The sequence below is a fragment of the Podarcis gaigeae genome, assembly GCF_964106915.1.
Source record: "Podarcis gaigeae genome assembly, chromosome: Z".
In the NCBI taxonomy this organism is placed as follows: domain Eukaryota; kingdom Metazoa; phylum Chordata; class Lepidosauria; order Squamata; family Lacertidae; genus Podarcis; species Podarcis gaigeae.
The window spans coordinates 21,079,826-21,106,612 of record NC_139691.1 but is presented as its reverse complement, the minus strand read 5'-3'; the positions used below and the strand labels follow the sequence as shown (position 1 = coordinate 21,106,612).

General features: G+C 45.1%; 1 protein-coding gene across 13 annotated transcripts in view; it reads left to right on the top strand.

The window, feature by feature from the left end:
- LOC310836604 (rho GTPase-activating protein 20-like) overlaps positions 1-25,158 on the top strand; it is a 94,589-nt gene extending 69,431 nt beyond the window's left edge. For 12 of the 13 annotated variants that reach the window (XM_083722081.1, XM_083722086.1, XM_083722092.1 and 9 more), the window contains 11 exons: positions 2,206-2,247; positions 3,615-3,699; positions 3,862-3,939; positions 5,853-5,919; positions 11,589-11,777; positions 12,676-12,851; positions 14,281-14,442; positions 15,874-15,983; positions 17,190-17,379; positions 19,519-19,636; positions 20,558-25,158. In XM_083722081.1, coding sequence (XP_083578207.1) covers positions 2,206-2,247; positions 3,615-3,699; positions 3,862-3,939; positions 5,853-5,919; positions 11,589-11,777; positions 12,676-12,851; positions 14,281-14,442; positions 15,874-15,983; positions 17,190-17,379; positions 19,519-19,636; positions 20,558-22,164 — 2,824 coding nt within the window. In that variant the 3' untranslated portion in view covers positions 22,165-25,158. The other variant, XM_083722085.1, reaches the window with a different exon arrangement.
- The last annotated feature ends 1,629 nt before the right edge of the window (positions 25,159-26,787 follow it).

Below are 26,787 nucleotides of genomic sequence, written 5' to 3'. Positions count from 1 at the left end.
CTGCACCCAGCTGAGAGTGCTATCTGAAAATAGACAACATTCCCTCCTTCACATACTAATTCTTCACATAGCTATTCTATGGGATTTGTTACCACAAGATGGAGTGATTGCCACCAACTTTGATGGCTTTAAAAGGGGTTTGGACACCTTCATAGAGGATTTGACAAACAAAGGCACTAGTACAATGGCTGTGCTGTTCCTCCAGGGTCAGAGGCAGTATGGCTCTGAATACCAGTTGCTGGAAACACAGGAGTGGAGAGTTGCTCTTGTGCTCAGGTCCTGCTTGCTAGTTTCCCACAGGCATCTGGCTGGCTGCTAAGAGAACAGGATGCTGGACTATAAATGGGCCATTGGCCTGATCCAGCTTCATAGCTCTAATGTTCTTAATGCAGAAAATAAATACCTTTAATTCAGTAAGTCACTATTTCATCACATCCACACCATATATTTAAAGCCAATGGCTTCCCCCCCCAAAGATTCATGGGAGCTGTAGTTTTCCCACTCATAGCTACACACAGTTAAGAACTACCGTTCCCATGGTATTTGGTGAGGGTCATGTTTAAATATATGCATTAAATATATGGTGTGGATCAGCCCTTTATTCCTGCTTCAGCAAACAAGGTTGGCTAACATTTGCCCTATGCCCCCCTCAATATCTTCCTGATTGAAGCTAAAAATGTAAAATTTCTTTCCTCATCTCATCCAGGAAATACCGTATTTTTTGCTCTATAAGACTCACTTTTTCTCTCCTAAAAAGTAAGGGGAAATGTGTGTGCGTCTTATGGATCGAATGCAGGCTGCGCAGCTATACTAGAAACCAGAACAGCAAGAGGAATTGCTGCTTTCACTGCGCAGCGATCCCTCTTGCTGTTCTGGCTTCTGAGATTTAGAATATTTTTTTTTCTTGTTTCCCTCCTCCAAAAACTAGGTGCATCTTGTGGCCTGGTGCGTCTTATAGAGCGAAAAATACGGTGATTTCCTATTGGCCATTCAGGCTATTGGGGAGTCTTCAATTGACTTTGTTCTGCCACACATTGCAGGATACCTGACTAGAAGAATGACAACTCTTGACATTTGCTTTTTACAGCCAATATATGTTTGGGCAAACCTTGGTACAGGTTCTGTATCTCTGACGTCATTACAGGGAAATAATAAGAATTGCAAGGCAAAGAAAGCAGACAAAGCAAGATATTAATTAGAGGCCATTGCCCAATGTGAAAAAGATGCTTGCTTCAAACGTCAGAACAAGGCACTTGCCCTCCACCCACTTATCAGAGCCTCGCTTCGCTTCGCCAGGAAATTGAGCTCAGCAGCACAAGAAAATTATTTTACTAAAATAGAACAGGAAGGGGCTGTGCTTTTGTACTGGGCCTTTATAGTTCTGTATATCATCTATGGCAGTGTGGACAAAGAAAGGGGGGTAACTTCCCCAACCTGAGGGCCACATTATTCTCTGGATCATCTTCTGGGGGCCACATGCCACTGGAAGGCAGGGCTAGAGGCAAAAGTGGATGGAGTAATGAATGTGACTTTTACCCTTCATATGGAAGGCTACAATCCAGCCAGACAAGACAGATTTCTATGGAGGAGGTTTCTATTCATGGAGAATAAGTCTATCAGTGACTGCTAGCCATGATGGCCAAGCTCTGCTTCCATGGTTGGAGGAAGTAATGCTTCTGAATACCAGTTGCTGGAAACCTCAGGAAGAACTCAAGTGCTCCTCTGCTTGGGTTTTGCTCAAGGGTTTCCACAATGAGCACCTGGTTAGTCACTGTGAGAGTAGGATGCAGGCCTAGGTGGGCCCCCTTTGGCCTGATCCAGCAGGCTCTTATTCTGTCATGGAAACCACAGGAGGGGGAGAGTGCTATTGTTCTCAAATCGTGTCTGCTTGTCCCCCACAGGGAACTGGAGAGCCACTGTGAGAAGAGAATGATGGACTAGATGGGCCATTGGCCTAATCTAGCAGACTTTTCTCATGTTCTTAGGCACACACATCTCATCCTCTGAGACATTATCACAGTTCACCAACGCAAAAACACTTGAGGAGCAGGGCCTGGCAAGGGGTGGGGCCTCTGGAGGGGGAATAGCATAGAGAGAGTCCCAAGGGCCACAGTTGGCCCCCGAGGCCACAGTTGTTTCCCACCCCTGTTGCAGCCAGAGGACTTTTTATGCTTTCTTACCATTGTGTTTACTACTCATTTTCAGATCGCCTGAAGTGAAGGACAGGTGGATGTCAACACTGCTGTGGTAAGAGTTGCATTCTTTTTCTCTGCATCAAGGATGCCACGTGGCATAAAGGTAGGAGTGGCATTGTGCCACGGTGGCCTGCCTGTGGCATCTAGTGGCCCTTGCAATGTTGCTGCTTGCTCCCCACGAAAGTAGGCTAGAAGCAGGGCTACCTCCATCAGTTCCGTTGTGGCAGGCCAGCCCCATCAGGCCTCATCTCCCCTCAGCTTGGCACCTGAGGGCAACTGCCATTCCCTCAGGCTGACTCAGTGGGAGAAGTGGGAAGCAGAAGGCTCATTCCATCAGCTTTGCCAAAAGCCCAGATCCATCAGGCACCTCCTCCCCTGAACTGTTCCAACTGTTTAGAAATCAATACTGAGTTTGAAATTTAATTTTCTTCTTCCCTCCCCATCCCTTTTTCCTTGTATGTCATGCTTTTTGGTTTTTAGGTTGTAAGCCTGCAGGCTGTTTTGAATGTAAGCTGCTGTGGGAACCTTTTTGACTGAAGAATTGGGTACAAAAGTTATAGATAGATGGATAGATGGATAGATAGATGATAGATAGATAGATAGATAGATAGATAGATAGATAGATAGATAAGCCAACTGGAAGAGGGAGGAGGGAATGTGTTGGGTCTATAGTGTGCCTCAGAGAGTACTGTCATATACTTTATCAGTGTTCTACTTTGATCCCATTTAGCCACTTTTCAGCTGTTCATTCACAAGGATAGCCAACATCCATCAGCCCCCAGGGAAGATGGGAGTTGTAGTTCCACAATATTAGGAGGACATCTTTTTAGCTACTGCCACATAGGAAACACATGGGAAGGGTGGCATTGCAGTGACAGGCAGCACCCTAGACTAAAATGCATCCATTAAAACAGGAATCAGGAACCATTTTCAACCTGAAAGCTACACTCCTGCTGTGTGGGTAGCTGCATGCCAGGGCTGGGCGTGGCCAGAGATGAAAGTGGGCAGGGCTTTACCTTTGTGCAGTAGGTTACATTCCTAGCACACAGAAATCAGAGATTTTGAACATACCCACACATGTGTAAAGCATTATCACGGTCCCAGGACCACATTCCAGCCAGGTAAATGTTCTTGATGCAGGACTGCTCTGAGGAGTACAACCTGAGGAGAGGTGTCATGGGCTTAGTGGGGTCCTCGGGGCTTGAGGTTCTCCACCCCTGTGTTAGAACCTCTGAAGGGAGCTGCTGAGTGTGCACAGGACTTAAATGACATGGAGATGCTTGAGTGAAATCAACCCCACCCCAAAAAAGTTAGTCTCCCCAAAATGGTCTGTAGCAGTGTTTTTAGTGCCTTCCTCTGCATGCCCCAGTAACTAAACCTTGTGGTTTATTTTCTTAATGGTAAATTTATGAATTATAGGCACATCAATGAAGTGAAGCAGACTGAGTATCCCAAAAGCATACCCATGCAGATTGTGTTGATGGACGGTGACCACAGCTCCTCTGTGAGTAACAGTGGGAAAAATAGCCTGGCCTATTAGGTTGGTCCTGTTCTTCAGTTCCGCCGTATGTGGCAGTGCTTAGTCTTGATTTTCAATCTACAGTAGTTTTAAGGCTCTATGTTACCTGAGCAGAACCTAAATGTGTTTTTTATTCTTTGTGTCAAGAGCACTGCAATAATCGTCTCCAATGTAGAAACAGCAGAGCATGTCATCAAGAGGACCACTGAGAAGCTGGGACTTCCTGTAAGTGCAAAATTTATTTCCTTTTAGAAATGGCTCAGCAGTACTGCATTATTATTTTTACTAGCTGTGAGGCGGGGGGTGGGAAGATGAAGTCACTTGAGCTTTCCTAAGTGTAACTGAGACAAGGGATCCACTCATGCCCAAGAAGCAAATAGAATGGAGAAGGGATCTGGGCCACATGCTTTTGCATTCTACATTTAAAAAAAATTGAGGTATTAATGAACAGGATATTATTTATCTAGACTTACTGTGTATGCATTTTATTTTTTTGGGGGGGTATACTGGGTTCTGAGAAGGAGTGGAAAATAAGCACTAAAAGTGAATATGCATGATTTTGATAAATACATAATTATGTCAACTGTAGGGTTGTAAAATACAGATTGGTTCTTTTATGACCAACATATTCACATGAATGCTTGGGTTTCACCCCTTAGTATAAGACATGAGCGTTGCAAGTTGTAGACAAAGCCATTGATTTCTTTGGCTTTGCAAGCATTTCTCCATGAGAAAATTGGTAATGTCAGTCAAGATTCCCTAAAACTCTCTCCCCCTGCTTTCCAAATCACACCTAAACTTTGCCACTGCTAAGGAAGGCAGTCTGGGAGGCACAAGGGTGAATTCTCAGTTCATACAGAGCAAGTGGCTGTTACTTGTGGTCAAACCCTTTGCTCTGGAGCATGTCCCAGAATCCCTCTATAATGTACAGGGGTTCCTTGAGAAAAGAAGAGTTTGAAAGCCACTGGCCTCTTCCCTTGCCACCTAGGCAAAATATAAAAGGTAAAGGTAAAGGTACCCCTGCCCGTACGGGCCAGTCTTGACAGACTCTGGGGTTGTGCGCCCATCTCACTCAAGAGGCCAGGGGCCAGCGCTGTCCGGAGACACTTCCGGGTCACGTGGCCAGCGTGACAAAGCTGCATCTGGCGAGCCAGAGCCGCACACGGAAACGCCGTTTACCTTCCCGCTGGTAAGCGGTCCCTATCTATCTACTTGCACCCGGAGGTGCTTTCGAACTGCTAGGTTGGCAGGCGCTGGGACCGAGCAGCGGGAGCGCACCCCGCCGCAGGGATTCGAACCACCGACCTTTCGATCGGCAAGTCCTAGGCGCTGAGGCTTTAACCCACAGCGCCACCTGCGTCCCCCATAGGCAAAATATACTAGTTTATAATTAGACTGTGGTGTGCTAAAATGTGCCATGTATATAATGACTCAAGACATGTTCATTGGCCTGACTCGCATGCTTTTCAAGTCTTTTGTGTGGATATTGCATCCATTTCCAACCTAGATGGCTTTAAAAGAGCATTAGACAAATTCGTGGTGGAGGAGGAGGAGGCTACCGCCGCCTGCTAGCCATGATGGCTGTGCTCTGCCTCCACTGTCAGAGGTCGTAACGCTTCTGAGTACCAGTTGCTTGAAACTACAGGAGGGGAGAGTCCTCTTGCTCTTGGGTTCCTCTTGCAGGCCTCCCATTGATGCATCTGGTTGTCCACTGTGAGAAGAAGATGGTACTAGATGGGCCATTTGCCTGCTTCAGCAGGCTCTTCTTATGTTCTTATGTAAGCCGCTGCTGTCCAGATGCATGGCTGTGCTGGTTGGGGCTGATGGGAGTTGTAGTCCAAAACATCTGGAGGTCACCAGATTGGGGGAGGCTCCAGTAAAGTTTCAGCTTTGACTTCTTTCTGTCTGAGTGCCTTCCCCTTTCCTCAGCTGTTCCGCTTCCTCTGAATGTCAGACATGCTGGTCACTCTGTTGTATTCCATCAGGTTTGCAGCCCCGCATTTCCTGATCCTCCCTTCACCACCTGCTGCCTGGGCTTCATTGCCTGGTATCCCCTTCTGTTGTTTTGCATCCCCTTTTCCCAGCTTCTCCAGTCCTTCATTCTGCAACCTCATTTCTTTCTGTTTTTCAATCCACAGGGCCGGCCAAGAGACTATCTCCTTTGGGTAATACCAGGAAGGGACAATAATGCTTACCCACTTATCGGTAAGAGCTCTTGCTTTCTTGAGTGAACATGGATAATTCAGTATTAATTAATGTCAAAATGAATATTTGTAAGTCCTTCTGATGTGAGTGGCATCTTACCCTTTCATTTCTGTGGAGTGAAATTGTTGTTCCTTTTATCATCCAGGACATTGCACTCTGTGAGGCAGTGTAATGCAGCAGCAAAAAAACAAAACACAACAACCCTAATTCAATTCTAGGTTACATCAGCAGAAGTTGAGTGTCCCGATCAAGGGAAGTAATAGTCCCGCTCTGTTTTGCCTTGGTCAGACCACACTTGGAATACCGTGTCTAATTCTGGGCACCACAATTTAAGAAGGATGTTTATAAGCTGGAACATGTGCAGAGAAGGGCAACCAAGATGATTGAGGTTCTGGAATCTAAGCCTTATGAGGAACAGTTGAGGGAGCTGGGTATGTTCAGCCTAGAGAAGAGAAGATGGAGAGGTGATATGATACCCCTTTTCAAATATCTGAAGAGCTGTCCCATGGAAGATGGAGCAAGCTTGTTTTCTGCAGCTCCAGAGGGTTGGACCCAAACCAAAATACAGCAGGTGAAGCTCTTGTGGCCAGGACTTGTATAAACAGGGGTGTTTGTGAGGGCATTTAGTGGAGGAGTTTGAGGGGGAAGCCTGAATTCCATCTCACAGCATATGTATGACTAAGAGAAATGAACAGTGAACTGCAACACCTGGGCCATGTTTGCCTTTCTGTCTAAGAACGTGCAAAATCATACATGACAGATGGCCATCCAACCTCTTCTTAGAAACGGTCAAGGAAGGAGAGCCCACCACTTTCAAAGGAGAGTCTTTTACACTTCCAAACAGCTCTTACTGGCAGAAAAGTCAGAATGTCCTGTATTGTAACTGTTTGGAATGTCCTTTATTGTAACTTGAACCACTGGTTCGGGACCTACCCTCCTGTTACCTCCATACACTACTGCCTCTGTCCTGCCCCCAGTAAGGAGTCACCACCACCACCAACCCTTCCTCTGGGAAGTGGCAGGAATTGTTCTGTATTATCATTACACCATGTGATCTCCCACTTGCAGTCTAAAGGACTACAGCCAAATACAGGTTTGCCACATCAGGGAGAACCAGGCCCTTTCTGAATGAAGGCTCTCCCACACTTCCATTTGTCCCAGGCTTTCTGTGCGTTTGCCCTGCTGCTTTCCCTGGGAAAACCCGCTGTTTACCACTGAGTCGGAGTAAAAGTCCATCAGGGTTTTCTACAGATTGACATGAGTTCGGATTCAGTGGTAAACATCAGGTTTTCCAGGGAAATGATAGGGTGAACGAAGAACCTCTTGGACCCATGCCCAGAAACCATGGGACAAGTAGAAGGGAATCCAGGACAAACAGAAGTGTGGACAAGCCCTGAGGGAAAGAAGAATCAGATCCAAACCTTCTGCCTAAAGCAACCCAAACATATGGTTATAAAAGTTAGGTGCCACCCCCCCACTTTCTACAAGACTCCAAGGGGTTCCAGGCTCTCACCCAGGGTCTGTGGTCCTTTGGAAAATTGAGACATGGCAGAGACTGTCATAGCTTTGAGAAAAATGGTTTATTCACCTATTTACACCTTCAGTCTGCATGGAGGAAGTCCAGAACTTATGGCATGGTCATCTGAAGCAGAACTTGTCTCCCACAGCAGTGCAGCCCTGAAGTACAAGGCATCTCTCCCAGCCAGCCTTCAGCCAACCTGCCCAAGATGGATCCCAGTCTTTCTTCTCTCCCCTTCTTCTTCCCAGCAAAGCTTGCTAAACAACCCTCTTTTCCTGTCACCTCACACCCAGTTACGCTGACAACCTTCCAAATCCCAGACTCTGTTCACATGTTAGAGCAAGGGGAAGGTCAGTTTTCTTGTACTGCTAATGGCCCTCAACAGCGTTGTATTGTTTTTAATAGCACTAGCTTGGCCAGGTTGTTTTGCACTGGCTAGTTCAGGAATTTCTTTGCAGCTTGTATTTCTCCCTTCACATCCCAAATAATCAAAATCCTACCATTTATTAATTTCTAAGGTTTAGCCCACCCAACCCAAATCTTTAACACCATGCTTCCCACACCAACTTAGACAAGAGCTATGAAATTCAAACTTGCAAGGAAAACAATGCCTTCAGAGATGCTGTGGGAGGAAAAATGTTGTTTCCCTTAATCAACTACTCCTGTTTAAATAAGCAAACATCCATCTTCCCATTATGAGCGTGGAATCTTCAGCTTGTTTATTTCTCCTGTTAAAGAATTCCAGCTGATATTTCAAGATATTATTTCAAGTATGATAGGCTGGTAGTTAATTCAGATGGAGTTTGTAAGGACATAAGAGCCTGCTGGATCAGACCAATGGCCCATCTTGTCCAGCATCCTAATCTCACATTGGCAGGACCCAAGCACAACAGCTCCCTCCCCTCTTTCAGTTTCCAGCATGTGGTACTCAAAAGCATTTGCTGCTTCCAACCACACAGAGAGAGCATAGCCATGATGACCGGTAGTCATTGATAGCCATCTCCTCCTATGAATTTGGCTGATCTTCTTTTAAAACCACCTAAGTTGTTGGCTACCACTGCCTCCAGTGGGAGTGAGTTCCATAGTTTAACTCTGCACTGTGTGAAAATGTCCTCTTTATCTGTCAACTTTATCTTCCAACTTTATGCTTCAATGGACATCCACAAGTTCTAATGTTATGAGAGAAGGGGGGCTTTTCTCTATCCCCTTTCATTTTATAAACTTCTATCATGTCGCTTCTTACTTGCCTTTTCTCTAAATTAAAAAGTCCCGAATGCTGCAACCTTTTTCCTAGGATAGTTGCTACATCCCTTCGATCATTTTGGTTGCCTTATTCTGAACCTTTTCCAACTCTGTGATACCCTTTTTGAGGGGAGGCAACCAGAACTAAAGACACTGTAATCCAAATGTGGTCACGCTATCAGTTTATATAACGGCGTTGTGATGCAGGCAGTTCTATTTTCAATTTGTTTCCTAATGATCCCTAGCATAGAATTTGTCACGGCTACTTCACACATGGCTGGCACCTTCTGCTTCATTGTGTTAAACATTGTATCCTAGTTCAATGGATTTCTGAAATAGATACAATGGAACATTCTATACATAGTGCGCTGTCTATTCAGATGTTGCTGCTTTTCTTGGTAAAAGAATAAATGAATCCATTTAGCTCCTAAACAGCTTTGTGCTGCCTTTAAGGAGCCTAAATAAATGCTTGGGTTTGAACTGAGGCTAAATGACTGGTAACAGGGAGTGATTTCAGAAATAGGCAGCAGGAAATTAAGATCAACACAATATTTTTCTTTAAATTATTTAATAATAATAATAATAATAATAATAATAATAATAATAATAATAATAATAATAAATGCCCTATGATGGCAAAAAGTGTTTTGGATTTTTTTGCCATTGGCACATATCAGAAAATGATGCAAGTTTAGATGTACAAATAACATTACACAGAGTATTTACTTTGGATGAGAGTATAGGGCATGTCTTTTCAACTTTTTCCCATAGTGTTTCATAACAATTTCTATTATTACATGTGACATAATGACAGTATCGTATTTAGGGTTGGGCTTTCTGGTCAAAATGGGACTAAAATGAGAGCAGAACCTTTGATGAAGGCTGTTTGGGAATGTTGACAAGAGCAGCCTTTTCCTTGAGACTTTTCAGTTAACTTCTTTCAGAGGAGCCAAAACCCTTTCACCGTTGCTTCTCTCAGGCTGTGGGAGATGTCAAAGCCTTTTAAAGCAGGCTCAGCAGATTTGGGGTCAGAGCCCCCTTCCACCCTCCTCCTCCTTCAGATTCCCTTTCCTTTGGATGGCTAACCATGTCACATCTGTGATGGGCTTAAGGTTTGTTTATTTATATCCTACTGTGTAGCCCACAGGGGATCCCCCCACCCCACAAAATTTCACCAATGAAAATTAGATCAAAGTCTAGTGTGAGGAATAGACCTGCCATGCTGTATTACTTCCTTTACAGGTAAGGGATGATCCCATGTCTGGTGTGAAGGATATTTCCACAATTTCTTCCTTTGGCTAGATGTGGTTGGTGGGCACAGGATTCCTCTCCAACTAACACCCCCAGGCCAGTCAGTGACCCACTGTGGATCTGAGCCTTGACTAGGGACTGGAGAATAAATTAGATTCAGGGCTTATCCACACCTATCTTTCATCTACTCTTTCTAGGCTCTGTGTCTGAGTGCCCTTCTTTTTGCCCTGGAGCATTTCCAGTGAAAATCTGCTCTTTAAATATGAATTGGAGCAAATGGCAATCTGCCGAAAACCTGACTCCTCTGAATGAGCACTAAAGAGTGAGGGATGGGGGGAAACTCCAGGGCAAAACCCCCCCAATATTTGGACATGGAGCTTTTAAGCACAGACCTGTACCTGGAAAGCGGAGGACAAAAGAAAAGTGTGCATATGTTGTAAACAAAATCTGGCCTTGTTCCCTTATGGGGTACACAAGAGCCCTTATAGAGTCCTTTGTAGGTTCTCCATCGGTAGGAGAAAATAACAGAGGCCAACCAGAGAATATTGAGAAGCAAAGCATCTAGTAAGCCTGATCTTTATTAACACTGTTGCAACAGGGTGCTCCCTTCACACACAGGAGAGTGGAAGTCTTTGCTTGGTACATTTATGAACATTTATTATATATCTAAGACCTTAAAATTCTTATAACACATACCGTAATAAGCCCTTTGTTCTCATTTGAAGGGAAATTGTCAAATTCTTACTTTCCTAAACAATATGGGAATGAAAGCATGGGACCTTCCTTAGAAATCTGTACATGTCCAAATTTTGAGGTGCGGTTTTCCAACCAAACTGTGTTTACAAAAATGCATATACATTGGTACCTTGGTTGTTGAACTTAATCCATTCTGGGAGTCCATTTGGCTCCCGGAACTGTTCAAAAACCAAGGTGTGGTTTCCGATTGGCTGCAGGAGCTTCCTGCACTCAATCAGAAGCCACGTAAGCTGCGTCAGATGTTCAGCTTCTGAAAAATGTTCACAAACCGGAACCACTGTATTAGGAGAGAGCATGCATAAAAATGGAATATATGGTGAAAATATCATACAACATGCTAGAAGTTGCTTGCAAGAAATGTGTACCTAAAACTGCATACAAAAATGCATGTATTGGGGAAATCTGTATTAAAATGCTAAATAATTTTTGTAAGGACTTTTTTTTAATTGCAAATTGCTGCAGATATTCAGAGAATTGAGTTTAAGGTTATAAAAATGAGAAACTGAGAGATCTGAAATATAGTGGTACCTCGGGTTAAGTACTTAATTCGTTCTGGAGGTCCATTCTTAACCTGAAACTGTTCTTAACCTGAAGCACCACTTTAGCTAATGGGGCTCCTGCTGCCGCTGCGCCGCCACTGCACGATTTCTGTTCTTCATCCTGAAGCAAAGTTCTTAACCCGAGGTACTAATTCTGGGTTAACGGAGTCTGTAACCTGAAGCATATGTAACCTGAAGCGTATGTAACCCGAGGTACCACTGTAGAAAGGTCTTTCCATCCCTTGTCTTGACAGGCAAATTCTTTCAATGCATTTAATTTCGTAAGTCCAGCTGGTTTAAGCATGGTCAGGGCTAGCGCCTGGACTGTTTTCAGAAGCTAACACCTCTTGTCGTTGCAACAGGCCATGAGCAACCCTTCAGCATTATTCTCAGCTGCCTCGAAGACTTCATGCACCAGCCACAAGATACTGACAACAGAATGCTGCTCACTGATTATTATGGAAATTCCATCCTGGACCAGCTCCCCAGGGATAGGCAATGCCAGTTCATCCTGAAACTCAGACACCAAGCTCCAGAGCAGCTGCAAAGAGGTAAGAATATAGTCCCGAATTGCTGACAAATATAGTCCCGAATTGCTACCTTGTGGCCTACTGTTTTAATTGTGGGTAGAAATTTAGTACCAACATGAATTTTCTCACTAATTAGGAATCCAGTAAATTCAGATGCAACTGTTTGAACTCTGGGCTAATTTTTGTTTCTGAAATTTTACTTTGAGAGTAAAATTTGGCGCCCCACCCCAATATTATTTTATTAAGGCAATAAAATTGTCAAATGTTATTAAACACCTTATTGGTTTATCAAATCACCAAATATCGTTAATGGAGATAGTTGAGGAGCAGGAAAAGGATAAAGGGGGAAGGCAGAGGTTGGCAATTTGTCCTCCTTCCCTAGTGGAGGCTAATAACTGCTTCAGGAACTAGAAGATTCAATCAGCGAAATGAGTTGCTGCTGTTTTTGGGGTGGGAGGACTGAACACCCCCCCGCAAGCGAATATCTTTCTAGTCCCTCATTTCTATATAATGCATTCCAGTAGTTCACAAAACAGTTCCATCTCTCTGCATAAAGATCTTAGAGACCTCCCTGCCTCATTTCTAATAGCTGCCCATCATTCTGCTTTATTAGAAAGCAATACCTCTCAGATATTATGGGCATAAGGCCTAGTGCTTTGATGGATATATTACGATCTACATTTGTTGGGGTTAGCAGTGTATGTTGAGGGCAGAAGAGACAGAAGGAAGACAAGGAGAAAAGGCTTGCTCAGCCAGGATGGACAGCAGGGGAAGGAGAGGACATTTGGAAGTTCATGGAAGATCAGCAGTCCCACTTCTTAATTGCTCCGAATTGCCTGCCTGGTACCCAGTTTGTACCTCATGAACCTTGCCTTGGAAAGGGAACACCCTGAAACCTGAGGTGCATTTGTTCTTTCAGAAAAGGTACAGAAGCACACCAAGAGGAAGAAATCTTTGATCGATTGGGCACTCCGCCGAAGCACCAGCACCCCAACTGGCAGCCCAGTATCACAGTCTCCGACCACCTCAAGGAAGCTTTTTGGCCTGTCCCTGGAATCATTGTGTCCTGATGGAAACCTCCCCAAGCCAATTATGGTAAGATGGGGACCCAGGGATGTTGTTTGGGTGCCTCTGCAGAATAGCTTCTTTACTCTTTTGTTCACTGTGTCAGTGCATATTTAGATGCATGGGAAGAAGGCTGTGAAGGTGGCTTGGGCCCTATCTGCACTATACATTTAAAGCAGTATCATACCACTTCAAACAGTCATGGCTTTACCCCAAAGCATCCTCGTACCTATAGTTTGTTAAGGGCGCTTAGAGGTGGTGGTGGTTGGCGCTTAGAGTTTGTTGTTATTGTTGTTGTTTGCATTTATGCCCCACCTTTTTCTGCAAAGAGCTCAAGGTGGCATACATGGCTCTCCCCATCCTCATTTAATCCCCACATCAACTGTGAGGATGGTTAGGCTGACAGAGGCAGCAACTGGCTCAAGGTCACACTGTGAGTGGGTTTCATAGCCATGTGGGGATTTGAACCAGATCCTGGTCTAATACTACACAACAGTGGTTATTAAGAGACCCCTGTTCCCCTCACATAGTGACAATTCCCAGAGTGGTTTATTATGGTTGTTGTTGTTGTTGTTATTATTGTTGTTATTATTGTTATTATTATTATTATTATTATTATTAATAACAATAATTTAATTTCTATTCTGCTTTATATTTCTAAGAAAAAAATCTCAAAGCAGTTTACAACACATTAAAACATCTAATAAAATAACCCAGGATAAACATTACTGAAGAAAATCAAATACAAAGGGAGTTGGACTAGAGGACCCTTAGGACCCCTTTTATATCTATGACTCTATAACTGTTTATAATACAGTGGTACCTCAGTTTTCGAACATCTCTGTTGACAAACAGTTTGGTTTTAAAATGCTGTAAACCCGGAAGTAAATGCTTCGATTTCCAAACACGCCTCGGAAGTCGAACATGCCATGCAGCTTCCGCTGAGTGCAAGATCCTGAGGCCTAGTTGTCAGCTACTGAGTTTTCGGTTTTTGAACATTTCAGAATTCGAACGGTCTTCCGCAACTGATTAGGTTCAAAAATCGAGATACCACTGTACAGTGGAACGTCAATTTTTCGAGCATCTCGGAAGCTGAACGTTTTGGTTTTTGAACACTGAAAACCAGGAACTAATTGCTTCTGTTTTCGAACACACCTTGGAAGTCGAACAGCTTCTGCTGAAATTGCAGACTGCCTTTTGCACCTCGGTTTTCGAACGTTTCAGAGGTTGAACGGTCTTCCGGAATGGATTACATTCGAAAACTGAGGTTCCACTGTACTGAATTTTAAATTGCAACCTGCCCTGGGACCTGCTGGAGAAGGATGGGTAATTAACAGCAACAACACGAATATTCCCTCTGTCATGAATGAGAGCTTAACCTGATTGTCTAAAATGCAAATTATAAGAATCGCCCTTAGTGATCATATAACTGACATTGTTCACTTCCACACAACCCCAGGATATCCTGCAACTCCTGTACCATGAGGGCCCCACCACAAGGGGCATCTTCAGGCGCTCGGCTAATGCCAAGACTTGCAAGGAACTGAAAGAAAAACTCAACTCTGGAGATGATGTCCAGGTGGATGGTGAATCTGTCTTTGTGGCAGCTGGAGTTATTACAGTAAGTTGGACCATATTGGTAGTACTTTAAAGACCTTAAGTTTTGCTGTGCTGACTAACAAGGAACTGCTGCAGTGGCTTAAGGTGTATTGTGGGGGTATCATAGAATCAATAGTTGGAAAGGACCCCAATGGCCATCAAGTCCAACCCCCTGCAATTCAAGAATTTCAACTAAAGGGAGGGCCTTTAATTCAGAATAGATGGCAAGTGGTGTCATATAACCCACTCAGCCTATGGGCAACAGCAGTTTTGAGTCATCCCATACTAACATCCAGGCATGTCAACTAATTTAGATAACAGTAGAGAAGTGTGAAGGGTTAAAGACTGGCAATCTGTGCAGAAAGATTAGAGGCATTCAACATGCCATTCTTCATGGCGATTAGTAAAAAATTTGACCCTCCTTGCTCCCATGATAGTGCAAACTGTGCTTCATGAAGATACTGATGATGTTAATTTTGCCCAATAGGTTTTCTTGCAAACAGTGAGGTTTCTAGTATTGTGGTGTTCTGGCCTTCATACAGGTGGATTCTGAGAAGCGATGAAACCAAGTGTGGTAGAGCAGCCTTGGGCAATAAGCTTCTATCTGCACAGCACTGCACACAATGCCACCAGACTGAAGTGCACAGGGTCCATTTTGTGCTCATGCCAAAAGGGGATTCCAGACGCTGCCAGTCAGCTGGTTGGCAGCATCTGCGGGGATTGAATGAGCAAATACTTGTCAGGGCTTTGAAGCCCATTGCAAAACATTCCAGCAGGTTACCTGGTGTCATTGTGATGCTAGGTGGTTGACTGGTGGGTGTCCACATCTGCCTATCACAGGGTTTCCCAAACTTGAGTCTCCAGCTGTTTTGGACTACAGTTCCCATCGTCCCAGACCACTGGTCCTCCTAGCTGTGGCATGGCCAAACTTGGGTCTCCAGCTGTTTTGGGACTACAACTCCCATCATCCCTAGCTAACAGGACCAGTGATCAGGGATGATGGGAATTGTAGTCTCAAAACATCTGGAGGGCCAAGTTTGGCCATGCCTGTCCTAGCTAATAATGATGGGAGTTGTGGTTAAAAACATCTGGAGACCCAAGTTTGGGAAGCCCTAGCCTATCAGATTTGGGCCATACGGTGAGGGATAAATAGACTTTTCCCACCCCTACCTTAAACCAGTGTTTCCCAACCTTGTGCCTCCAGCTGTTTTTGGACTACAATTCCCAGGGTCATCCCTTGCCACTGGTCTTGCTAGTCAGGGATGATGGGAGTTGTAGTTCAAAAACAGCTGGAGGCACAAGGTTGGGAAACACTGCCTTAAACTGTGTGGTTTTTGACACACACTCACAAAATCAGGGCTTTTGTGCTTCATTGTAGAATAAATCTCAAAATTGACTCAGTTGCTCTCTGCATGACTAACCAAATCACTCTGCATGTCTGTATTTAATATAGGATTTCCTACGCAATATACCTGACAGTGTTCTATCCTCAGACATGCACAGGCTGTGGATGGAAGCCATGGATAAGGAAAGCCGAGCACATAAGATTGAAGCACTCAAAAGGTTTGCTACTGGGGCAGTCTGTCTGCTTTGATAACCCTGGGTAGTGAATATCTACTACTACTCAGTCTCCCATTCCAACTGCCATGTGGGATCCTTTAGAAAAAATAGTGCCATACGCTACATTCTAGTAAGATGCTCTTATTTTAAGGAGAATTTCAAGCATGCCCCCTCCTCAAAATGGCAAGGGGATGGAAAATTACTTGATCCATGTAGTGGGTGTGGGGGGGGGGAAACATATGTGGACCCCGGCTATTTTTTCTTAGCCTGACTTTAAGGGAAGGGCTCAGCAAGAGACCACAAGGTTTGCCAGCAGAAGATCCAAGATTCAATCCGTGGTTTCTCCACTTAAGAGGATCGGGGAGGGAGAGAAGGAGACGATGGGAAAAACCTCTGTCTGAATCCCTGGAGGGCCACTGCCAGCCAGTGTAGGCAATACTGAGCCACATGGCGCCTTCCTGTGTTCCTAAACTCACAGAGCAGTTGTGAGGATAGAATTGCAAGGGAAGAGCCTTGCCTACCACTCTTGAGTGCAGTCGAGGAAAGGCAGATTTGGAAATGTGATCTATCAACAAGCAAGCTTCCAATATTTCCTGGAACACAGGTTGGAAGCCACTCTTCCGATTTATGCCAGCTGCTCTTCATTCAGCAGTTGATGGCTTTCCATGGGCTTTATACATGAGCATAATAACAGGCTCATAATTTGGGGTAGAATTGGAAATGCAGAAGCATTCAAGGCTCAAGTCCTGCTATGGATTCAGCTGAGATAAGGTATCATTTGCAGGAACCCTGCTTCTCAGTTGTGCTGCGAGCTGCCCGGGACTGGATACTTATACTTTCTCGGGGGAAATGATAAAACTTTAGTCCGACATGCAGTTGCCAAAATCAAACCCAAGCAGCATGTCCAAAGGATTAAAAAAAAAAATAATCCTTGTTAAGAATTCTAATGTTGCATTCAAAATTAAAGTAGCAGAATTTCCTGCAAATGTTGAATGCTTGCTTTTCCTTTCTCAGTTGATGTGAAAACTTGAGGCACAAGTACATTTAGGGTATGCTTTGGCTGTGCAGAGTAGTGGTTACTGTGCCACGAAAATCCCGTCAGATGTGGACCCTCCTCCAGGGAGCCGATTTGCCCTTTTTGCCTGTGGTCTGAGCTGATGTTCTTCATTCTCGTTTCTCTCTTTTTTTTTCTTTTTTCTTTTTTTGCAGCTTAGTGAATCAGCTCCCAGAAGCAAACCTCATTTTGCTCAGACACCTATTTGGAGTTTTACACCACATTGCGCAAAATTCAACAGAGAATCAAATGAACGCCTACAACTTGGCCCTCTGCATCGCCCCCAACATGCTGTGGCTTCCCAGCCCAACAGGTCCTGAGGAGGAAAGCAAATCCACAAAGAAGGTAACAGCCTTCTCTGCTTCTGGCTTTTTACCCACATCCCTTTCGTTGGCTTTTCCCTTTGGCTCAGACACTCTGAACTCTGATTAGACTTCCCAAATCCTTGTTAAGTTTGTAGTCCCTTTTCTCAGAGCTGGAACACAGAGCTAGCAGTTGCATGATGCTAACCCTGGCCCAAATTGCTTTGGTCATCATGTCCAGAGGATATTTGTGATATGGCATGACAGTACTGACCACAGTAGCTCATGCACTGGTTACTTCAAAACTGGATTACTGCAATGCACTCTATGTGGGACTTCCCTTTGCAGAATGCTGTAGCACAATTGCTGACAGGAGTGATATCTTGTCAGCATATAACATCTCTGCTCAGAGATGCACACTGATTGTCGATTTGCTGCAGGGCCAGGTTCAAGGTGTTACTGTATATAAAGGTGCTTAGGATCAGTTTACCTGTGAGATCACCCCATACATGCCCACTTTGACCACTTCAATCTGCGGAACCGGCTCTGTTACAGGTGCTACATAATACTTGTTCCACATTTGTAAGAACTCAATCTTTTAATGTGGTAGCACCTGCACTTCAGAACTCCCTGCCTATTGACATCAGTCAGGCGCCTTCACTGCACTCTTTTTGGTGCCTGCTAAAAACATTTTCATTTAGGCAAGCCTACCCAGATATTTGGGATGCGGGTGGCGCTGTGGTCTAAACCACAGAGCCTAGGGCTTGCCAATCGGAAGGTAAGGTTCCAGCAGGAAGATAAACGGCGTTTCTGTGTGCTGTTCTGGTTCACCAGAAGCGGCTTAGTCATGCTGGCCACATGACCTGGAAGCTGTCTGCGGACAAACGCCGGCTCCCTTGGCCTATAGAGCGAGATGAGCACACAACCCCAGAGTCGCCTGTGACTGGACCTAATGGTCAGGGTTATCTTTACCCAAATATTTAGAATGCTGATGTGTTTTTAGTTGATTGCTGGTCTGGATTTTCTGAATCTTTTAATTGTTTTACTAATAATCTTACTGTTTATTCTTTCAGTAAACCACTTTGAGGTTTTTGATGATCAAGCAGTATGTAAATTTTATGAAATAAATAAAACTAAGTGGGTTTGGGTGAGTGTCAAAGGGCAGAGCTGGATATAGCACAGATCTTGTCCTGCTGCATGCCCTAAGCAAGCCTCATGCCCTCAGGCACAATGTCCCGGTCCCAGTGTTGATGTATAAGATTCACTGCTGGTCTCATTCGTATATCTTATTCATATAATTTATATAGCACTTGATTATTTAAAAAAACGAAAACCTCAGAATGGTTACAAAGAAAAGATAAATGAATAAAATTATCAATAAGAAAAAGTGGGATCAACAATTTAAAACTTTCAGGAAGTTAAAATTACAATAGACCAAAAGTAAATTAAAACTCACACCCACTTTCTAAATGTTTAAGCTTGTCTAAACAAGAAAGATTTTAGCAGGTGCTGAAAACAGAACAATGAAGGCACCTGCCTGATGCCAATAGGCAGGGAGTTCCAAAGTGCGGGTGCTGCCACAATAAAAGATTTGAGTTCTTACCAATGCAGAGTGGATATTACGTGGCACCTGTAACAGTGCCAGCTCCACCAAGCAAAGCAGTCTTGTCCTTTGTCTCCTGGCTCATCCACACTTCCACTTGTCCTGCTACTTTCCCCCAGGAAAACCTGCTCCTTACCGCTGAATCAGAACAAACGTCAAAAAGCATTTCTGCAGATTGATGATTGTTCTGACTTGGCAGTAAGCAGTGGGTTTTCCAAGGGGAAGTGGCAGGACAAACGAAAAACCACTGGGGGCTGTGTTTTCTAGGCACAGGACAAGCGAAAATGTGGACAAGCCCTTAGACACCAAAATGTCTCGGGCCAGACCTGCTGCTCCTCTGTTCACATCTAATGCAAATTTCCCCTGCACAGAGACAAAATGGGTTTGTTTGCTGATTTTGTGCTTCAGCTCTTAATCGCACAGTAGAATAGAGACTGGAATAATTATACATAATAACTAACAGACAAGTACCATGTTGTTGGAATTAGCCACATGAACAGCATCCAGAGCTGGTATCCTCCACTTAATAGAATCATAGAGTAATAGATATTACCTTGGCAACTGCTCCCTTTCATACAGGTGGCCAGGCTGGTGCAGTTCCTGATTGAAAATTCAGCTGAAATTTTTGGAGGGGACATTGCTACACTGTTCCAACAGTCAGAGAAAGAGAAGTCCAAGAGTGCGGGTGCCTTCCTAGGTAAGACCATGGCTGACATACATATCTGTTCATTTAATATCCCCGCCTTCTCAGGATGCTAATGATGGATTACATCCCAGAATGGAATAGAGACCACAAAGGGGCCGGGGATTTCAAAGTAGAAAGAATCACCTGACTGGCTATGCCCACAGGATTCCTCCAGTCACTCCAGCAACCTGTTCTCACAGTGGCCAGCCAGGTGCCTGTGGGAAACCAGCAAGCAGGACCTGAGGCACTGTAGAGGCAGAATATAGCTATTGTGGCTAGTAGCCATTGATGGCTCTCTCCTCCACGACTTTGTCAAATCCTTTTTAAAAGCCATCTAGATTGGTGGAGAAAAGAGAGAGAAGGAGAAAGGCACCAAGCTGTGGCAGAGCTGATTTTCCCATTAATCCCCACCTCCCCCAAAAAACCTAACTTGTCCCATTGATTTCAGTGGACCTAAGCAAGGGGGATTCATGGAGGACAAGGTTATCGATGGCAACCTGCCATGATGGCTATGCTCTGCTGCCGCAGCCGGAGGCAGTAAATGCTTCTGAATACCAGTTGCTGGAAACCACAAGGTATGGGGAGAGGGCTCTTATGCTTGTGGGTTTCCCATCTGCTGGCTGCTGTAAGAACAGGATGCTGGACTGGATGGGTCATTTGGCCTGATCCAACAGGGCTGTTTTTTGTGTTATTAGGTACTCCCAGATGGGCTCTTAATGGGTTGTTGGCAACAGGTTTTCTTTACTGAATTTTCCTCAAATCCAAATTAAAATGGGGTTAAAATCCAAATTAAATGGAGTTAAAATGGGGCTGGCATTTTGACACTTGTGTGTTGGTGCTGGAAATAAAAACCACACACTCACACACTTTGCATTCCTGAGGAGCACAGCAGATGCACATTTATCTTGATGTGGCTTCCTCTTATCCCCACAGGCCAGCTCAATGATTCCTCAGATGAGATGGAAAGTGCTCCCTCCTACCAAGGAAGGGCAAATCAGCATTATGTGCAGGAAGCAGGCGGTGAGGGCCTCTTCAGCCCATTTGATGGACTGATGCTCAATGAGGATCAAGAGGACTGGGATTTGTTTAGCGAGATCACTGCCTGCTATCAGAGCAAAGCTGGGCAGCCCAGTTCCAACAGCTGCAACTTCCTGAGAGAGCAGGGATCCTTTTGCTCACACTGCCCAGTCTGCTCACTGGGGCCTTCAAGGAATCGGTGCTCTTCGGAGCCCAGCGTTTGCCTGAGCTCTCAGCTTTCTGTTGAGGACCACGAGCCAGTGGCCCGGCAATCCAGTTGTGATGCCACCATCATGCACAGCCACGGTGATTACGTCCGCAGGCTCCAGCAACTGCAGATGGAGAGCCAGAAGCTCATAGATGAAGGGCTGAACCCTGGTCCGAGCAAAGGAAAGCAGAGTTTCTGGGGGGCCTACCCAAGTACCAGCATGCCCAAGAAGCTTGACCCTCTGAAGTCGTGCCTGTCTAACACGTCTAGCTTCTCCAGCCTTTCATCAACCACCACATCTGCCTCCTCGCTGAGCTCCTTGGAGAGCGCTTTCTCATACTGCTCCGAGTCATCTACCTTCAGCCCCACTGAAGCCTCCACCCCGTCGTTCATATTTGAGACATCTACCGAGCACCACAGCTTGTCCCCTAAGATGGCAGAGAGATCCTTGAAGGAGTGGCACAAGCCCTTGACCTCCCCATTGCCTCTGGGCCCTTGCAATGTGGGCGCTTGCTGCGGAAGACAGGTGGATGACCAAGAGCCAAGCTGCAGCAGCAGAGTGTCATCGAGGGTCTTCATACCCATAGGTAGCCCGTTTCCTGAGGATGAAGAGAGGAAAGAGGCAGGAGCTGCTGAGATGTTCAGACGCACTCCTGTGAAGCCAGACTTCAGAGGTCATTTCCCTAACACCGAGAGCCCTTCTCTGCCAGCACCGCAAGTGCAAAGGGAGAAATCTGTGAAGCACATTGAGATCAGTCATCCCAAAGCTTCGCATCGCGGCCAAGAAAGCCTGAAGCGCACCAAGATAACCGTATTCATGGCACCTAAAACGAGCTATCCCACAGCATCTCCTGTAGGGCAAAACAAGGAGGAGACAGCCAAGAATCTGCAGAGCATGAAAATTAATATTCCGCAGACAGTGTTCTACGGGCAAAACACTCCTTTGGTCCTCCAGTCTGCCTCAAGGAGATACCACCATGAATCAGTGAGCCAGTCACCCCAGGTGGAGATCTCTGAAAGTGTTCCCCTCGTGGAAGTCCCAGGGGACCCAGCTGAGCAGGAAGGGTGGCACACCAGGGTCCAGCGGAGCACATTCGGCCACAACCTCCGCGTCTTTCTCCCGACCTCGATCCGCAACACCGTCCGGGAGTACTTCAACCAGGAAAGCTCTAAGGAATACTGCATGATGAGAGCAGAATCGGTGGAGAGTGAGCTTCTGCGGAACAGGGCAGAGTGGCTTAGAAGCCAGCCCCACCCCAGCGCCCCGCCCAAGAAGCACAGCGGTCGAATGTTTCCAGAAGAAACCATTGTCTAGGAGCAGAGCACCTGCACCTTGCGCATTTTTGTGCTTTCTTTCCGCATAGGGAGGATAGTCCTGTGAAAGTGCCTCTAAAATGCTTAGCTGAGATGTGAAGATATTCGTTTTCATGGGCTGGTGTCAAGTGGCTGTTAGTGTGGTCATTTGTAGCTTTTCCCTTGGCCTCTGTGTGTGTGTGTTTTCCCTGCCCAGAAGAAAAGACTGGAACAGATGTATGCTAACATGAAGCCGTACTCCACACATACAAAGCTTCATCCTGCTGCTTGCTGCTGAAGATGCCAGTTTGCACAGAGAGGTGAGCAGGCAGGAGCAGAGCCACTCAAAAGGATTTTTGTTGTTGTTGTTTCAGCTCCATGCAAACGTCATGGCAAGCCTACAAGGACGCTGTGGAGACCCTTTCAATCACATTGGGAAAAAATTACAACAGAAAGAAATCCGGGCTGTTTTTTGTTTTGCTTTTCATCACTTTGTTAGGTGAAACTAGAAAGAAAAACATTTCATTTCATCCCCCCCATTTCTGAATTCTCATTGTTTGTATGTTTAACTTGGGCATGACGCCCAAGGACGTGTGGAAATAGTTATGCGATGTGGCCAAGTATGGGACAAAGAAAGAAAGCTACTGGTCTGCTAAGTTTGGTTTGGTCTGCTGGCTGCTTTCTTCTTAGGGAAGACCTACTGAAGCTCTCAAGGTATCCCAGGCTTGGCAGGCTTCGTGTGGCTTGTTGATCATACTTATGCCATCCCCATTTCATCTTGCCTTGACTCATGTGCTTCATGTGAACATTATTTCTTTCTTGCAATGTTCTTTTGAAAGAATGGACAAATGACTCAGAATGGCCCTCCTTTTGTCCACAGGGTTTTCACTTACCGTATTTTTCTGTTTGTAAGACACCCCCATGTATAAGATGCCCCCTATTTTGGAGGACTTAGATTTAAGAAAATCGGGGGGAGATGTACCTGTGTATAAGACGCCCCCTAATTTTTGACATTATTTTTAAGGCGGAAAACCTAGTCTTATACACAGAAAAATACGGTAACCTCCAAATCTCCCCTTGTCAGCACTGCCAACTTGAAAATTTCTTCTGCGGATTTCTTTATAAGGGAGGCTGGGGTCATTTACAACTTTCTACAACTCTGGCTACTTCATGAGGTCCTGTTTCAAGGTCCCTCCCTCCCCAGCTGTGTTTTGATGCATCAAAGTTACTGGTCGTTGTTATGATTATTTATTTGAACTTACTAGTCATTTTGCACAAAGGTCTTAGAATGTCTTACAACTAACAGCAACAAAAATAATATGCAGTACTAATAGTTTAAGACAGATACACAACACAAGGTAATCAGACCATGAAAACGATTCCTCTCCCTCTCCCTCCAACATAGATATGACCACAAGAAAAAAGCCCCCAAAGAAGGGGGTGCCTCCCAGATAACTGGGGGGAAATGAACATCTTTGCCTGGAGGCAAAAAATATCAATGTCAGTCAGCGGTGAAGCAAGCCGATCAGGCTCCTGGGGTGACATGTGTGTGCTGCGCCCGGGGGCGGAGCCAGTCATCCACAGGGGTGGAGCCAGCTGGCCACAGGGACACCACGAGGCCTCCAAGGAGTCTGCCTCCTCCCACTCAGCCACCCTACAGCTGAGGAAGAAGTAGCAGGCAGACTGTTTGGGGCAGCACGGAGGCTGCAGGTGCTCAAGCCACGGCGTCACTCCCAGGAGAGACACGTGGCTTGGGCGCTCTGCAGGCCCTGCAGTGAGTGCCGCCCACCATTTTGTCACCCCCCTCGGTGGGGACACCCAGGGCGGACCGCACCCCCTTTGCTACACCCCTGATGTCAGTGCCAGGTGTGTCTCCCTAGGAAGAGATTTCCATTGATAGGCCTACTGAAAAGGCCTGTTTTCTGGACAGCTGCTCTCTGGACAGCTGCTGATGGGGTACACAGAGGAGGGGCTCTTATGCTGACCTCAGGATCTTGGCAGGCATGTGTGTTCTTTAAAGTATTGGGGTCCTTCTGAGCCATAGAAGACTATATAGATCAAAACTGATTTGGTGGTATTTACACATAGCCCAGAACCCATAGTCCAGCAAAGAAGGAAATTTGTATGTAGAGTAAAATGGGCAGAAGCAGCAGAGGTAGGGCAATCTGAAATGAAATTTTAACAGGTGGCAAATAGGTCTGGCAATACCTTAGGGCGTTTTTTTAAAACTAGGCATACTGTGCTGTGGGTAGCGCTGACCCTGGTGCAAAGAACAGCCTGCACTGATTTCAGGAGGGAAAAACAAAATAATAGTCTGAGCCCAAGCATTGCCAAGGGAAGTGCATGGATGGCTACCTCCAAGTGAAATCATGTGATCCTGTGTGCACTGGAAAATGCTGTAGGCTTAAGGATGCTGGCTGCCAGTGCTGGCTCATCCACAGGGACAGCAGATCTGGCCTCCAAGGAATACATCACCTGCTAGCTGAACCACATCTTTCGGTGAAAGAAGAGAGCCATCCTTGCTAAGGGGACAGAAGGAGTTGTGTGATAGAGAGGTTTTGAAGCAAGGTTTCGTTCAAACATTATAGAAGGTTTCCTGAATGGGACATATAGAAAAGAAAGCTGGGCCACTATTTTAAACGAAGTGTTTATTCGCTTTAACTGTCGGTTTAAGAAGCTTTAATTGTGTCTGTGGTCTGCTCTTGAGCATTTTTCATTGAAGCTAAAAGTAAGTAGAAGATCTCTCTTCCCTTAGTCAGTGGAAATCACTGTCCTTATGTTTAAACTGGAAGAAATAGATTTTTCCTGCTGATACACGATCATTAAAAAAATAATAATGTTGCTGTTATTCGTGTCGTGTCCCGTTGTGCTCGTTTGTTCTGTGAGTACAAGTTTAAGCTCTTTGTTGTCAATTTCTCTTGCACATAAAAGCTGATAAAGAGATTGTTTCCTTCTAGATTTCTAAGCTATGGTTGTAAAATATTTAATAAAAGAAGCACAGCTTTATTTGTCAAAACTGCCTACTCGTTTTTGTCCACTGCTTAGTAAAAGGTTGCTGGCTTTTAACACACTTATTTTTTTGTTAGAGACCACAGAGGAATTGTTGCGGTAGAAAGAATCCTACTCACTTCATGGTTTTGCAGTTAGGAGGACTGGAGGTCTAAAGAGGTGCAGGGCTAGCAACGACCTATGGCACCCCGTACTTTGGAACCACTGGTCTACAGGGATGGCATTCCAAAGCTATGGGGAAAAGGCCACTCACTGACTGTCCTAGGGGGTGGGCACACCAAGAGGACCTTCGATGCAGATCTCAAGTGTGTGGGCAGGGTGGTCTGGGTGCAGGCAACCCAACAATCCAGACCATATTAACACTTGCTGATTTCATGGACAGATCAGATCACGCTTAACTCTTTCCCATTGAAATAAAGACTTTAGAGTGGCTCTCTTTGGCTGGAACATTGCCTGACTCCCTTTTATAGTTCACCAATCACCACTGCAATACCCCCCATGCAAAACCTCTTTTGTATGCTTGATTGCTAACATTCACCTACAAACTTGGCCCTTTGGGGTCCCTTCCACCTCTACAATTATATGATTCCACATATAGCTGTTCCTAGGGTGTTTTGCACTGTTCAAACAAGTGCACCCCCCACCTTTGGTTTCCTGATTACATGTGGGATATCATATATATTTTTCCTGGGTTGTTCTTAATATTTAACAGGCTCTTGGACCATTAAAATGTTTCAGAAGCAATTCACAGTATCGAAGAGGGCAGTGAAGATTCTTGACAGTGAGAAAGAATCTCCTTATCTAAATGTTCCAAATCCCCGTTTTCAAGATAGGAGTAAACAGAATGAAAAGTTAAGTTTTCTTTGGAAGGAAATTTTTAAATATGTATTCCAAGAATCTAGAAAGATATCAAACTGGCTCAAAAGTCATCCTGACTTCAGCCCAAACAAGGATTTTTGGCAGGGTCTGAATGTCCCCTGTCCCTCCCAGCTGCACATGAACCATCAAACTGTTGTCATATTATTAAAGAACAACAAATAATTTAGGGAGCCGTATTCTCACATGTTTACTAAAAGTGGTGGAGGGATCATGTCTAGGAGGCGGAAACTAGATTTGCTCCAGATGCTTAATACACCACTCATATTCGGGGTTTTCAAAGTCCTCATGGGGCTTTGCAAGAATCCTGTGCTTGTCGCATTGTTCCATTCCCGCATTGTTTAGATGCTGAGGTCAGTGGTGCCCTGTGCCCTCCCCCACCAAAAAAAAAAAAAGGGTTTAAAAATCAAGATTACAAAAGTTGGGTGTCACTCCCCCCTCTCTGCTGAGTGGTAGAAAGAGCCCATGGGGTTCTGGGCACTCAGCCAGGGTCTGTGGTTCTTGAGGAGACTTGAGACACGATGGAGACTGCCATAGCTTTAAAAAATATGGTTTAGTCACCTATTTACACCTTCAGGCTGCATGGAGGGAGTCTAGATCTTACTGCTTTGTCATCTCAAGAGGGGCTTGTTCCCTTGTCTTCCACAGCATTGCAGCCCTGGAGTCCAAGGCATCTCTCTCAGCCAGCCTTCAGCCAACCTGCCCAACGTGGATCCCGGTCTTTTCTCTTCCTCCTTCTTCCTGAAGTGTTTTCTTCCTC